Source organism: Pinus tabuliformis, chromosome 7 (genome assembly GCF_031772625.1).
Source record: "Pinus tabuliformis cultivar Carrire ecotype Pingquan chromosome 7, CPIR1, whole genome shotgun sequence".
Taxonomy (NCBI): domain Eukaryota; kingdom Viridiplantae; phylum Streptophyta; class Pinopsida; order Pinales; family Pinaceae; genus Pinus; species Pinus tabuliformis.
In genome coordinates this window covers 1,170,632,022-1,170,647,004 of record NC_142293.1, presented here as the reverse complement: position 1 = coordinate 1,170,647,004, position 14,983 = coordinate 1,170,632,022, and the positions used below count along the sequence as shown (strand labels likewise).

At 35.9% G+C, this 14,983-nt stretch overlaps 1 protein-coding gene across 1 annotated transcript; it reads right to left on the bottom strand.

Moving 5' to 3' along the window:
- Positions 1-11,795: 11,795 nt before the first annotated feature.
- Positions 11,796-14,413, bottom strand: LOC149251629 (1-aminocyclopropane-1-carboxylate synthase 7-like). Its single transcript, XM_089453945.1, has 4 exons — positions 14,076-14,413; positions 13,827-13,958; positions 13,556-13,716; positions 11,796-12,762 (listed from the first exon to the last, which is right to left on the bottom strand). The coding sequence occupies exons 1-4, from the start codon at positions 14,289-14,291 to the stop codon at positions 11,796-11,798; spliced, it is 1,476 nt and encodes a 491-aa protein (XP_089310071.1). The 5' UTR covers positions 14,292-14,413.
- Between the last annotated feature and the right edge of the window lie 570 nt (positions 14,414-14,983).

The following is a 14,983-nucleotide window of genomic DNA, read 5'->3' as shown; positions in this document are numbered from 1 at the left end:
TATCTATTACTTCCTCTGACATCACACTCTCTCCCCTGCCTTCCAACTTTGATAGAAAAAGTAATTTGGTGGAATATGCAAATCATCCTCCCTTAGTTATTTTTGGGTCAAGTGAATGCCTACATGACCACCCCAAATGTGGCCCACATACTCTAACTCATGCATAACAAGAGGTTACACATTGTACATTTGGACACTCGATACCATCTACTACAACATTTTCGAGAAAAATAAGGGTGATTTTTCCAACATATGGCATTGGAAATGGTTCAATATGTTGATGTGGTATAAGAAAATAAAGTAGTTTTTCCCTTTGCAATCAAATTACTTTTGAATGAAGTATGCTATATTGGTCCATTGTAAGGGTAGCGACTCCTGTCAAGCCCATTTATTTTCTACACAAGCACCTCTCCTTCCTCCAAAAATTCATTCTTTACTTCTAGTAGCAACACCTTCGTAAAAAGAAAATGTTGTCCCTCATGAGGCAATCCTTTCACTAGAAATCTTCATCCACTATAATCAATAGTTCTCCAATTGAGTTTTATCTTGAATTTCATTAGGAAATTTGGAAAAGGATTGCAATATATGTATGTAATGTTCCAAATCCATTTTTTAAATGAATCCATAAAAATTCAATGAACCAATCCATGTTTGACCAACATTTCATAGAAATTTTGCAATGTTTCAAATGTTCTCGTAGATTTATTTTTTGTTAAACTAACAAATCATTAACGTATAATATATCAGAATATCAAAACATCAATAATTTTCTAAGTGTATTCTATACTTCTGAGAGTGAAATCACTTCCTTCTCTCATTAATGCCTAGTTTTTCAACATGAAGTTTCTTCAAAAATATCATAGTAACTATGACATTACAACTACTGGAATTGAATTGGTCAATCTTTTGTGACCATTTACAAATACTATAGAATCTCCTCCCATCCTAGTCACATGGATGTGAAATTTTTCTTTCTTAATTATCATTTCGTGAAAGAATTTTCTATTAAGGGACTTTTATAAACTGAGCTTATCCTTCTTAACGAGATAAATGAAGTTTTTCACACGTTATAACTACATTTCATTTTCTCTAAAGGTATATGGTCATGTTCTATGAGACCAAACTTGTCACGTTTTTGGTGCTATGGATTTGATTATTGCCTTTCCAATGTAATGAAAGATTCTTGAAATAATTCAACCATCTTATTAACTCTATGTTGATATAATTTGAGCCCAAATAAAGGATTCACAAGGACTATTGAATTCGATGTGACTACACTTAGGAAGACTAGAATGGCATTTACAATGAAGGGTGTAAAGAAGGGAGATATTTTTTTATTACACAAAGAATAGATGACAAAGATGCAATTGTGTTTACAATTACAAATTTTCTGAAGATTAACCTTAGAACTACTAGAACAACTCAGTGAAATTGTTTTATTTAAGATCCGATGACTGAATTTCAAGTTGTAGTTGTTGCATTTGCATTCATAGCTGTGAATGATGGAGTAAAGTCACGGTTCAAGAAAAATATGGTGGAGTTCCTAAAATTTTACCTCATAAGAGTTGAGGAGAGAGGAAAGAAATATAAGAACAATACCCTTCAACCCTTATTTGCAAACATAACCATTACAAAAGTTGTGTGATCTAATCTCATAAGGTAGCCCACCAAATTTGTATTTGAAATGATGTTGATCTATGTGATTATTGTGTGATCTATGTGATTATTTTTAGAGGGGAGACTCATAGTAGGCCCTACATCAGCCATTCCGAAGGGCTATTTCTGGCAATTTGAAGGGCTTATGTTGCGCACTTGTACATGCCCATAATATTTTTCCTGGGGAAGGAATATGCTAAAAACCCCAATGCCTGTTTGCATTAATATGATGAATAGAAAAGTATTACAATTGATTTTCTCAACTAAGCACAACCTACAAGTGAATAACCTATCTTTGTGCTCCCTTAGATCGTATAACCTAGACTTACTCAATTGTTTCCACTACTTGAGCCCATATTTCCTTGCGCAGCTCCTTGAGAAATTAGGCCACTATTATTTAGAAATTTCTACAAAATGGATTACACAATTCCCAAGGTTGATCATCTGACTGGATGTAACACCTGTACACCCAAGACTAGTCTATAATGGATGCTACACACTAGCTTAGAATATCCACCACAACTAGGGAGCCCGAATTCTTTACATGCACTAGATATTTTAGGTTGATTGATCAATTAACTAGATGGTCATTATGTTTGACTGAAGTACCACTACACAACTTACCTTCCAATAGTTCCTCTAACTATTGGAACTAGTTTAACTAAAAACAACTTGAGATAACTGACCTTGATAGCTACAAATTAGAAATCACTCATGGTTAACTGAACTCTAACTCCTAGAACTAGATTTTATTTAGTAAATGAAGTGACATAAGCCATGTCACACAAGTTAAATGTGTCCAAGTTATTTGTTGTTGTGGAAATTCAAATTTTCTCAATTTAATCAAGGCAAAATTAAATTGACAATTTCTTGCTACATTTTTCAACACTCCCTCTCTGAAGGAAAGGGATTATCAACCACCCCTATCATGCACTTGTGGAGCTCGAACTTCCCTCTTGACAAAGCTTTTGTTAAAATGTCAGCATCTTGTTCCACTATCAGAATGTATGTAGCAACATTATTTTCCTCTACACAAAGTCCCTTAAATGCTGATACCAGATATATATATATATATATATATATGCTTAGATCAATCGTGAAATACATGATTCTTAGATACATTTATGAAAATCTAATTATCATAGTAGATAACGTTTTGATCCATCATATGACCAAACAATCCAACAAATATATTCTCATCCATATCGCCTCACATGCTTCTTGAATTGCAACCATGTATTCTTCTTTTGTCAAGTTAAGAACCATTGACCTTTCCTTCCTGTTGTACAAAGAAATAGTTGCAGAACAAACATTAAAAATTTCACCTAATCTACTCTTCTAGTCTGATGGACTTCACACACAATATGTTTCTTTGAAGGAACATAGTTTAACTCCCTTTGTCCATTTGTACTATAGTCCAACCTGGGTAGCGCCCCTGAGGTACTGTAAACATGCTTAGCTTCCTTCCAAAATAATTTGGTTGGGCTAAACATAAGTTGGATTAGTTGGTTCACTGCACAACACATATCTAGTCATGAGTTCACAAGATACATGAGTGAACCCACTGGCTCCCAATAAAGGTTAGCATCCACTTCTTCACCTGAAGCTATATCATCCTTCCTCTAGTTGGTTGCTAGAGGTGTCTCCATGGGTTTAAAATGCTCCATGTAGAATCTCTATTGTATCTCAATTGCATACTTGCCTTAAGAGACAAACAGTTCCCCTTTCCATTGCATACTTCCAACCTGAGAAAGTAGTGCAGGAGACCCATGTCCTTGAATTCAAATTCCCTTTGAAGGTCCTTGTTGCAAGATTTGATCAGCTACTCATCACTATTTAAATTCAAATCATCAACATATAAAACAATAATAAGAATTTTATCTTCTCCCAACATGTGATAGAGGTTTGCATTATCTGCACTTTTAGTGAAGCCTAAACCAATGAGATAGATATCGATCCTAGTCTACGAATAACATGGTGCTTGTTTGACACCGTACAACTCTAGCTTGAGTTTGCAAACATGAGACTCTCGATCAAATGTCTCAAAACCTTTTGGTTTCTTGATGTACACCTCCTTGTTAATAACCCCATTGAGAAATGTTGTTCTTACATCCATGTGGTGGATTTTCCACATGATCTATGTAGGTAGAGTAGGAGTTGTTCTAATGGATGAGTACCTTGCTACAGGAGAAAAGGTCTCGTCATTTTCATTTCCCCCAGCTTCAGAGTACACCTTGGCGCCAAATATGGCCTTATACTTCTCTATGCTTCTATTGCTGCATGCTTCACCTTGAAGATCCATCTCAAACCCACTATTGCTGTATCTGTTGGTCTTGGTACCACTTCCAAAAAATTATTGTTTACAATGGATCTGTATTTCTCCACCATTGTATCAACCCATACAAGTTTCTCTATTGTTTCTTCGAAAGAGGATGACCTAGTCTCTATAAGCTTAGTCATTAGAGTCATGTATCTAGTGTACGTCTCAGGTGGCTTTCTTTGAAAGCACAAATTTGAAAGAGCTCCCACATTCTCCCTCATGTCTTGCACAAGTCTAGCAACATCCCTAGTTCTCTTTCTACCTTCTCTAGATGGTTCTACTTGAGTGAATTTTTCCACTCTCTTATCCTCAATTTGTGGCTGCTCCACAACTTCCTGAGGCTCCTCCTCTGGAGTTAGAAGTTCCTCTTTTGGTGGCATCTAAATCTCCCTCTCAAGAGAGCATCACACCAGTTTATCCTCATCAATCATTACATCCTTTGAAACAACTGTCATTCTAAGGAATTGAAAGTACACATGGCAATTGTGGGAAGTTTCTTTGTAACCCATAAATACCCCCAATTTCGTTGCCAAACCAATATTATTCGTTGATTATTCAAAGACGTGGAAGTAAACAGAGGCTCCAAAAATACGGAAGTGCGAAGCATCTGACTTTCTCCCTTAGAAATCCTCCTCTAGTGTAATCATGTCGAGGATCGAATGAGGAATCTTTTTCTGCAGATAGATTGTTGTGTTGCATTCATGAGCCCACAAATGGAGCGGTATGCCTTTCTCATGTGATATCATCCTCAGTACTCCCACAATGCCATGGTTCTTTCTCTGATCTACCCCATTCTGTTGTGAGTTGCACGGTGTTGTTAACTCTCACCGAATGCCTTATTTCACACCTAAATTTTAAAATTCATTTGACATGTACTCACCTCTATTATCATTCTTGAGAGCCTTAACCTTCTTACTACTTTATTTCTCAACCAGTGCCTTGAATTCTATGAACTTGGAGAATTTCTCATCTTTCTTCTACATGAAGAAGATCAAGAAATTTTGTGAGAAGTCGTCAATAAAATTGACAAAATATTTGTGTCTAATAGTGGATGTTGTCGAGAAAGGTCCTCATCCATCAAAGTGGATCCTTTATAATACTGCATGTGCTTTGTTGTCCCGATCATGGAATGTGGATTTTGTGTACTTGCCGAATGTCCATCCTTTACATACATCCTACTACTCAAGTTCTCCTTTTGGGAGGCCTGTGGTTATTTGTTGTATAATTTTCAAGGTGCCATGATGCAAATAACCAAGTATTATGTCCTAAAGTTCACTCACATCGTGGCCCTACACTTTCTCCACCTTAGTGCTTAATGCATCACAATCTCCCACATCTAGATTATACAAGTTCTTCACATGAACCCCAATCTACTTCACCTGTCCTGTGGCTATGTGTCTTTGGAATGATTTTCATTTGTTGAAGATTACATCCTAACCACGTTCTTCAAAAATTGCAACAAAGATAAAAAAAAATTCTTTAGGCCTAGAACAAATATGACATTCTTGAGCCTGAGGGGAGCCTGAATCCCTCTAAAAGGTGACTGTACTAATACTGGTCATGCTCTACCTTACGTCGTCCCTTATCTTGATGTGCATCTAGAGATATTTCTCCTCCAAGTTACTGAAAAAATATTTGCACCCTGTCATGTGGAATGATGCACTTGAGTCCAAGTACCACACACTCCACATCACTGCGATGGACATGCATGTGATAAGGATAAAGTAAAGCTCTAATAATGAAGCCAAGGGATCACCTGCTGCTCCTCCTAAGGTCTTATTGCTTGACTTTTGTGTGGATACTTCGTGGCATAGTGCTCATATTCATTACAATGGAAGCATTTAATTTTTAACACATCTTTCTTCTTTCCGCCTTGGCAGGATTCTAGTTTTGTTTGAGATTTCTTCCCTTTTCCTTTTTTTCCCTTTCCAACCAATGCAATTTTTTCTTCATCCTCACCCTTGGATGAGGTACCATCTCTGGTATTCTGCCTTATTTCCCCCTCTACTGAATAAGACCGTAAGCTTTCCCAATTCGATAGTTTCTCCCTCTCATTCACTGAATCTTAAGAGCTATGCTGCTCCTGTGAAGGCCAAGAATGGCCAGGCTTAACAATTCATCCTCTGAAAAAGTAACACCAACTCCTTCAAACTCAACATGAACTTGTGAGAACATACTCAGATACTACGAGATAGTGTCATTCTTTTGCATCTTGATATTTCAAATTTTATCCTTGAGCACCAGCTTCCTATGGTCACTACTATTTTGGAATAGATATGTTAGTTCCTACCACATTTCATAAGGATTTTCCTTCACATGGAGATTGGTGACAATGTGGTCCCGTACTCCCTCCAATAGATCTCGTATTCCCCCCAAATCCTCGCATTTGCTACATATTTCCTCCACTGAGAAATGTTTTGGGCATCTAATTCCGCCGATCTTGCAACATCTCTCTTGATGTATTCTAACAATCCAGTTTCATCGAATACCTCCTCCATGTGATCCTTCCATGTGATGAAATTAGAGCCACCTTCCAAGGCATACTCCAGACTCAACCCATTGAAGTTCATCTTCTCAACTCTAAAGTGATCGACCTACACTGAACTACAAATTCGAACCTCCTTAGAAACAACTTCGAAAATCTTGATCGATATGTGAATCCTGCTATGATACCTGGTACAAGGTACAATGTTCATTTGCAATTTCCCATGAGGTTTAAAGCAAAATCACAAGTCACAAACCTACTATATTACTCTGCGGGAGTTTAATCCCAATTTAGAACAAGAAATTTAGACATGCATTAAAAAATAACACACATGCACATAATATTTTCCCAAGGGAAAGGAATATGCTAAAAAAACCAATGCTTGCTTGCATTAATTTGATGAATAGAGATGTATTACAATTTCTTTAATCAACTGAGAAAAAAATGCGAGTGAATAACCTATCTCTCTTCTCACTAAGAAGCTCTGACCTAGACTTAGTCAATTTCTTCTTCTTCTCGAGCCTCTATTTCGTTATGCAATTCCTTGAGAGACTAGGCCCCTATTATTTAGGATTTTTTCCAGAATGGATTGTGCAATTCCAAAGGTTGATCATCTTACTGCATGCAACAATTGTACACTCAAGACTAGTGTATAACTGATGCTACACTTCCCTAGAATCTCCACCATAGCTGGGGAAATCTAATTCTTTGTATGCACTAACTATTTTGCGTTGATTGGTCATTTAACTAGATGATCAATGAGTTTGACTGAAGGCCCACTCCAGAACTAACCTTCCACTACTTCCTCCAACAGTTAAAACTAGTTTAACTGAAAATAACTTGAGATAACTCACTTTGATTGCTACAAATTAGCAGTCACACATGCTTAACTAAACTCTAAGTCATCCAACAATAATATACTGAGTAAACTGGGTGACACAAGCCTTGCCACACAAGCTAATTGCATCCAAGTTGTCTACTAATGTGGAAGTTCATATTTTCTCAATTTAATGAAGGAAAACTCAAATTGAGAATTTATTGTTGCATTTTTCAACAATCCTTCACGTGAATTTAATCCATGTTTTTATGACATTAAGGAGTTCTGGCACAACAATATGCTGATAACAATAACTAGCAGATAGAATTATTGTTCAAAAAAAATGAAATAGTAAAAAAAACATATTAAAACACAATTTATGGAGACCTCGAAAATTATTCCAACTATGTCACTGCCTATCCATGCTCAGTGAAAGTTCCTCCTCTCCTCTTCTGATGAAGCATACCTTTATTATCACCCTCCATTGCCCTAAATCCCATCTGTTGTTGTCAGCCTTGATCGCTCCACTTCCTGAAGAACACATAAATAGCGTAACGAAGAGCCCCTAATCCTTTACCTTTACCTTTCTCAACTAGTGCCTCGTATTGAAAATTTTAAGACAAAAAAATTATGTTGTCTGAAAAAAATGTCTTAAAGGTGCCCTCCATGTAGTAGTGTTGAATGCATTAACATACAAGATGTCTCTAATCATATCAGCATAGATCAAATGGCAAAAGGGGAAATCATGTCTAGGAAATATTGCTAGTAGAAGTTGTCACGTTTTTAAGAGTCGACTACCCCGACAAAACAAAGAGACCAACAAATCATTGTCTTTATATAAGATAATGTGAATGGAAAGTGAAATAGCACCTTTGTTATAGGTTTAAGACAATAGTAGGCTACAAGCTCACGGACTTAGGGTGCACTGTCAAAGTAAATTTTGTAGTTGCTAGATAATATTGTCCTATATTTATATGTTTTTGTCTTAATTGTTAATTGTCTTAAATTGGTTTCATCTTAAGTGGCCATTGTCTTAAATATAATGCTTTGTCTTAAATAATTTTGTCTAAAACTTTTTTTTGTCTTAAATATAAAATTTTGTTTACAAAGGATTTTTCGGTGAAGATCACATGAGACATAATTTTTCGATGCGTTTCGAACCAACCAGTGTGGTTCGTCGTCATGACAAGTTGAAGAAACAGATCCATCTTAGCAGGATAAATAGACAGAGCAGGAGGTCGATGGTTGCCTTCCGTTCCTTGATATTCTTATTTCTAAGAATAGTGATGGTTCCCTCGGCCACCAAGTTTTTCAGAAGAAAACGCATACTGAGCAGTATCTTCATGCCAGTTCCCATCATTTCCCAGCTCAAAAGATGGGTGTTCTCAATACCCTGGCTACGCGGGCCCTAAGGATCTCGGATAAGGAGAGTTTTGAGAAGGAGAAATCCCATCTCCTTGATGTCTTTGTTGAGAATGGTTATAGTAGATTCCTGGGTCAGAGGGCTTTCCTTAAAGCTTCGAAGAATTCACTGTCTCATCGTGAACCTAAGGAGCGAGTTCCTGGCGTCCTTCTTCCATATGTTCAGGGGACTACTGATAAGATTGGTAGGATTCTCAGGTCACATGATGTCCCTGTGACCTTTAGGCCCCTGAACACCATTCGCATGTCCCTCAGATCAGCAAAGGATCTTATCAACCCTAAAGATATGAAAGGTCTGTACTTGATCCCCTATTCCTATGGGACCTCCTACATTGGGGAAACGGGTCGCTCCATTAATCAGCGGATTAGTGAGCATGTAGCACATCTCAAGCATAGGCGTACTAAGTTTTCCGCTTTAGCTAAGCACGCCGAGAAAACCAGTCATCATGTTTGTATTGAAGAAGCCAGTGTTATTGCTAAGGTTTCTCACTTCCATCATCGAAAATTTAGGGAGACGCTTGAGATTGAAAAGAGGCCGAGTAATCTCAATAGAGATGATGGCTGGAAAATCAGTCGGTGTTGAGTCCCAGCACTCTCGTCCTAGTCCTTTTTTTTAACTTACGTATTTATTATCTATTATTATTCTGAATTATTTTATTATTATTATTATTATTATTATTATTATTATTATTATTAGTTTTTTTTTTAGGGGTTGGTCCCCCTAGGATAATATAACTTTAATTACTAAAATATAATTTTAATATAAATATAATTTTAAATATATTTTGAATTATATTTTAATTTTAATATAACTTTATATAATTTTATTATATTTAATAATTAATTGGAATTTTAATTCTCAATTATTTTTAGTTACTTATGGGACCTAATTGCTTTGTTAAAATTTAATTATTTATTAAAAATTTTTAATTATTTATTAATATTGGTATTTAACTATTATCATAATATTATTTTTAAGGGACTGGTCCCTCTCTAGATTAATTTATTTATTTTTATTATTTTTATTTATTTATTTATTTATTTTTCTCTAGATATAATTTTTTATTATTTATCTTTAACTAACTATTATTAGGAATTATTTTTAGGTACTAATGGAACATCACTGTTTAATTATTTTTAATATTATAATTATTTATTAATATTTTTTATCATATTATTATTTATTTAATGGACTAGGCCCCAGGTGAACATTTTTAGTAAATAGGGTTTTCGATCCTTGGACCTAGTCAAAAGTAGCCGTTGAAAGTAGTCGTTGTCTTTTTAGCAGTTGGAGGCTTTGCTCTGTCTATTTATCCTGCTAAGCTCGATAAGTTTCTTCAACTACACTAGTTGGCAGTTGGAGGCTTTGCTCTGTCTATTTATCCTGCTAAGCTCGATAAGTTTCTTCAACTACACTAGTTGGTTCGAAACGCGTCGACAAATGATGTCTCATGTGATCTTCGCCGAAAAATCCTTTGTAAACTTGATATGGATCACAGAAGCCTAAACTCTACTATAAAATTTTGTGTTAAGATAGTTTTGACTTAAACATAAAGTTTTGTCTTAAAATATTTTTGTTTCAAACTATCTCTCTCTTAAATATAAAATTTTGTTTTAAAATATATTTTCATTAAATTATTTTTGTCTTAAAACTAGAATTTTGGTGTCAAATTCTTGTTTTAAATTTAAAATTTTGTGTTAAAATATTTTTGTTTTAAATATAAAATTTTGTTTTAAAATATTTTTTCCAAATATTAAATTTTAATATAAAATAACCAAAAAAAATTGTTTAAGAGAATATGCCTTATCTTTAAAAAAAAAAAAATATGGATTGTAGTGTTACTTATAATCAGATTGAGATCTATAGTAATAGCGAACAATAATTGGGAGACTCGATAGATTTAGTTCTCCCGCACATGATCAACTGCAGGGAAGGCTCCAGCCCAAATAAGAAGGGAACTCTTAGATAAATGAAGTTGATAAAACATACTAGAAGTGCGGTTTACTGATAATTACAGTGACAAAGATGTCAAAAAGTATGCATGCATACACCGTGCAGATAACTCCATTAGAGTACGAACGAATCCAAATAGACGGGTAACGGTACCAAAAGCTCTATGGATCCTTAATATTGACCTATAAGAGATGGCGGAGAGAGAAAATAATTACCATGACACCCAATGGGAGAGGCATACATGGAGGTACCAAACACCACACAAAAAGGCCGTGAATTAACAAACATTTCTAGTGCCTGTGTGGCAACGTGAGACCAAGCATGCAGAAGGGAATATCTGACAGGCCAAACAAGAAACGGGAAGGTCTCTTACCCACAACTCTTTATGGAAAAGATGACAATTTATATGAAAATCCTCAATGTAATCATAACGGTCCATCACGCTATATCAGCAATCCGTTCATTTATTAAAAATTTTATATTTACCGAAACTACTTCAAGAGATTGAAATACGTCAGCTTAGTGTTTAATTAAAAATAAATAAATAAATCATTACTCTAAAAATAAATTTTTCCATGCTACTATAATATCTAAGGATATTACATCTCTACCATTTAATCATAAATTTAAAATTGTAGAAATCTTATTAGAAATAAACATACCCATAAACAAAACGATAAGTAAGATAGTATGTACATCAAATCGTCATGCAGCAACAATTAGCTTTAGACCAATTAACATACCCACACACATAACTATACCTGCAATAATGAAGATAGTATATAGCAACCATTAGTTTTAAAAGAATTAGACATATTTATACAACATTTTCACATGAAGTAAATTGCGGCAGGTTCGATGCAAATATCAGCCATCCGATTTTCAATCAACAGTAATTGGAGATATTTCTTATAATATATAAAGAATATTTAGTTGAAAACATTTATTTTACAACATATCAGGAAAATAAACCCTGCCATGACCATATCAATGATAATCACATCACGTACCAAGCTCTAAGTTTATCTGTGGAAGGCGGGTAGTCTTGGTATTACACAAAAATAAGATCAAGAAATAGTTAGCCTGTCCTACCTCGAGCTGTCCTGTACTTTATTTTAATGAACTAGTAAACCTCAAATATCTACTTGAAGGGACATTCGTTGACGTCAACCACTGAGTGTTTTTCAGTGAAATTGAAATTTTCGTTACATTCATCTGTATTCTTTGCATATGCCCTCCCATCATCATAGAGCTGATTCGATCTCCTGCTATCCATAAAGCGCTGAATCCGATTCAATGATTCTTTCACAGTATGATCGGTCATATTGGCAAAACAGAACCTAAACCACCCAGGCTCACTGCAGTGGCAAGAAGAACCGGGAGAAACATTCAAGCCAATCTCTTTTAAGATTATCTTCCACAGTCTAATCTCTCCTTCTTGGTTACGGGATTGCAGAAGATGTCTGAGATCCACCCAGCAGAACAAACCCGCGTTGCTATTCAGGCAATTGATGCCAGCCACACGTAGTCCAGAGACGAACATTTCGTGTCTTTTCCGTAACCTCTTACTATTCTCTGCTAAATATTTTCTTACAAATTCCATGTCAGATAGCATTGAAGCAATCAGGTGTTGTGTCTGTGAAGAAACCAACGAAAAACTGGACATTCTGCGAGCAGCGGTAACGACTGTATCGTTGTAAGAGTAAATGACTCCGACTCGGAAGCCCGGTAGTCCTAGGTCTTTCGACAGACTGTAAACAATATGAACACGCTCGCTCTGATAAATTTTATCGGTGGCCAAAATCTCTGCAATGCTTGTGAACTTTGGAGATGAAAAGACTGATCCCGAATAGATCTCGTCGCAGACAAGATGAATGTTCTTCTCTGACACAAAACCAAGCAGCTTTCTTAGAGTGGTAGCGTCCATAGTTGTTCCTAATGGATTTGAAGGATTTGTTATTAAAAGACCCTTCACTTGTATATTTCGAGCCCCGGCTTTCTGATAGGCCGCTTCAAGTGCAGGTATAGTTATCTGAAAATCGTCATGGCTGCTGCAGTGTACGGGTATGAGCTCCACCCCTGTGCGCCATCTCAGATCTCTATCAAAACTGCAGTAACAAAAGACTCATTCAGTTGCAGCTTCATTTGAGAAGCAGAAGTTAACTATGTGATCATATATTTAGATTAAAATATTCTAATTAACAATACCATACCATAGCATGAAATTCGAGCACATACAGATTGACAGTTACTAATCTAGTCATTGTTGGTAAGGTAGGAACCTTCATTCTTTCATGGGAACAGTTATTGACTTTATATTTAAAGGAATGCATTTTATGTTGATGTTAGATTTAGAGAATATTTTGGAATTTAGAATTAAGTTAAGTTATATGTATTTTAAATTAACTCAGTTCTTCGACTTCAATTTATTTTACTTTGGGGTCCCATCCATTCTGGAATATTTTTGAAATCCTCAATTCAGTAAAGTTTAGAGTAGTCAAAAAGTTAGTTTCCTTCCTTAACCGTAGACCTACTAGCTTCTTAGACGGTCTGCTAATTGATGCTTCACAATTGGAAGTACAAGAGTGATGCTTCAGAATTGGAAGCACAATGGTGAGGTCGAAAAATTTATTTAAGACCTCTCAATCATATTCTCAAATATACTCCAAATCAACCATCTAGATAAACATCACTGTCAGTGTCTGTAGGATTCCAAGTCAACCATCTAGATAAACATCACTGTCAGTGTCTGTAAGATTCCAATTATTCACGAAATCCACAATCTAGATAAGGATGGTTATCTACCCTGTGAGAAATATGAGGAAGGGAACGTCGATTAGTTCACGCAGCTTGGCGTTATTAAAGTCTTTATTCATTAACACTATATAGAAATGAGTTTACCCTGGGTAATATGGCGTTGGTACTAGAAAGGCTTCTCCAGGATCAGCCAGACAGAATGTCAGGACCTCGTGGGCTGCAGTTGCCCCTGCTGTAAGAACAATTCTATCTCTTTCAAAATTTGCTTTTCTTCCTCCAACTTCTTCCATAAACATCGCAATTGCCTGCGCCAAGCATTCCTCACTTTAATTAAATAAAGTAAATTACAGCTTTTTGTTTATAATTACCAGTAACGAAAATTCAAGTGACAAGATTGTAAGTTACAATATTCTACCTTTCTGCAATCATGGAGGCCATGGTAATCTTGATAGAGAGCGATTCTCTTAAACGTTGACAAGCCCTCCTCGGCACAAATCGATGCCTTTGGATGCGTATGTAGCCAGCTTTCTAGCAAGTCGAATGACAGCTGCAAGAAATATCAAACATGGTAAGTATCATCCAATTCGAAGAACAGTTCATTGTTTTCCAGCACAAATGTGTGTAAGAAATGGTAGAATATGAACAGATATGTTGTCTTATCTACCTGATTCTCTGCCAAACCCATTTGGATGATTCCAGAAGGGTTGTTTATTGGATGGTAGGGATTAGCATCGTACTCCTTCCAGCCGTCAAAATAGGGAGAGTCTTCCCCATGGGCTTTACACGTTGCCAACGATGAAAGGCGGGCTACTCTTACAGGCAATCGTTTAGTACCTTCTTGTTGCTGCTGCATTGTTGGGCCGTCCATCGACATCGCCATATTGGAATGCTATCTACTTGATCTGCCGTGCTACGGTTGAACGAATGATGCTCACGCAGAAGTTGAATCAATAGACGTGCTTGTGTACATGGATAGCTTAGCTTTTTATAACTTCTCCAACCCAGCCCAAAACGTCATTTATGACGAAGACTGCATGGCATGAACCGTCACTTATGACGATGAATAAGAACTTCTCAAAATACTACTGGAATTAAATGTTTAAGTTCAATGACATAGTTTCCAGTTTATTTTTCCAATTATTTTTCTTCTCTATTTCCATTGTGTACGCCGCACACCGTTCCAAAACCTTGAATTGTTTTCACTATCCAGTGGAGATTTGAATAATTCTGACATCTAGACAACGGATCTATGCAAACATTTAATATTAACCGTTCGTCGACGATAAACTTTCCAAACATTTAATATTTACAATCCGTCGACGATAGAACTTTCCAAAGATTTAATATTTACAATTCGTCAGACATTCGTTCTCTTTAAAGATTTGTTATTTACAAATTGTTCATTCCGTTCCAATGTAGTTATCACCCGAACCGCCTATAGTTTTCATTGAGAGAGCTACCCGGCGCTGTAGCAGAAGCCAGTTTTCCTTAAACAATATAAAATTATAAAAAATAAATAAAATGTTTCTTGAGTTCTAGATTGGTTATATATCACCTGCTGTTTGACCGATT

Bases quoted from the DNA above. Each gene is read 5' to 3' on its own strand.
- LOC149251629 (XM_089453945.1), bottom strand. From the start codon at position 14,291: ATGGCGATGTCGATGGACGGCCCAACAATGCAGCAGCAACAAGAAGGT. The intron at 13,717-13,826 runs GTAGAATATTGT...TGCTTGGCGCAG, and splicing joins GCCTCCATGATTGCAGAAAG to GCAATTGCGATGTTTATGGA. The intron at 12,763-13,555 runs GTAAACTCATTT...TTGTTACTGCAG, and splicing joins CCAACGCCATATTACCCAGG to TTTTGATAGAGATCTGAGAT.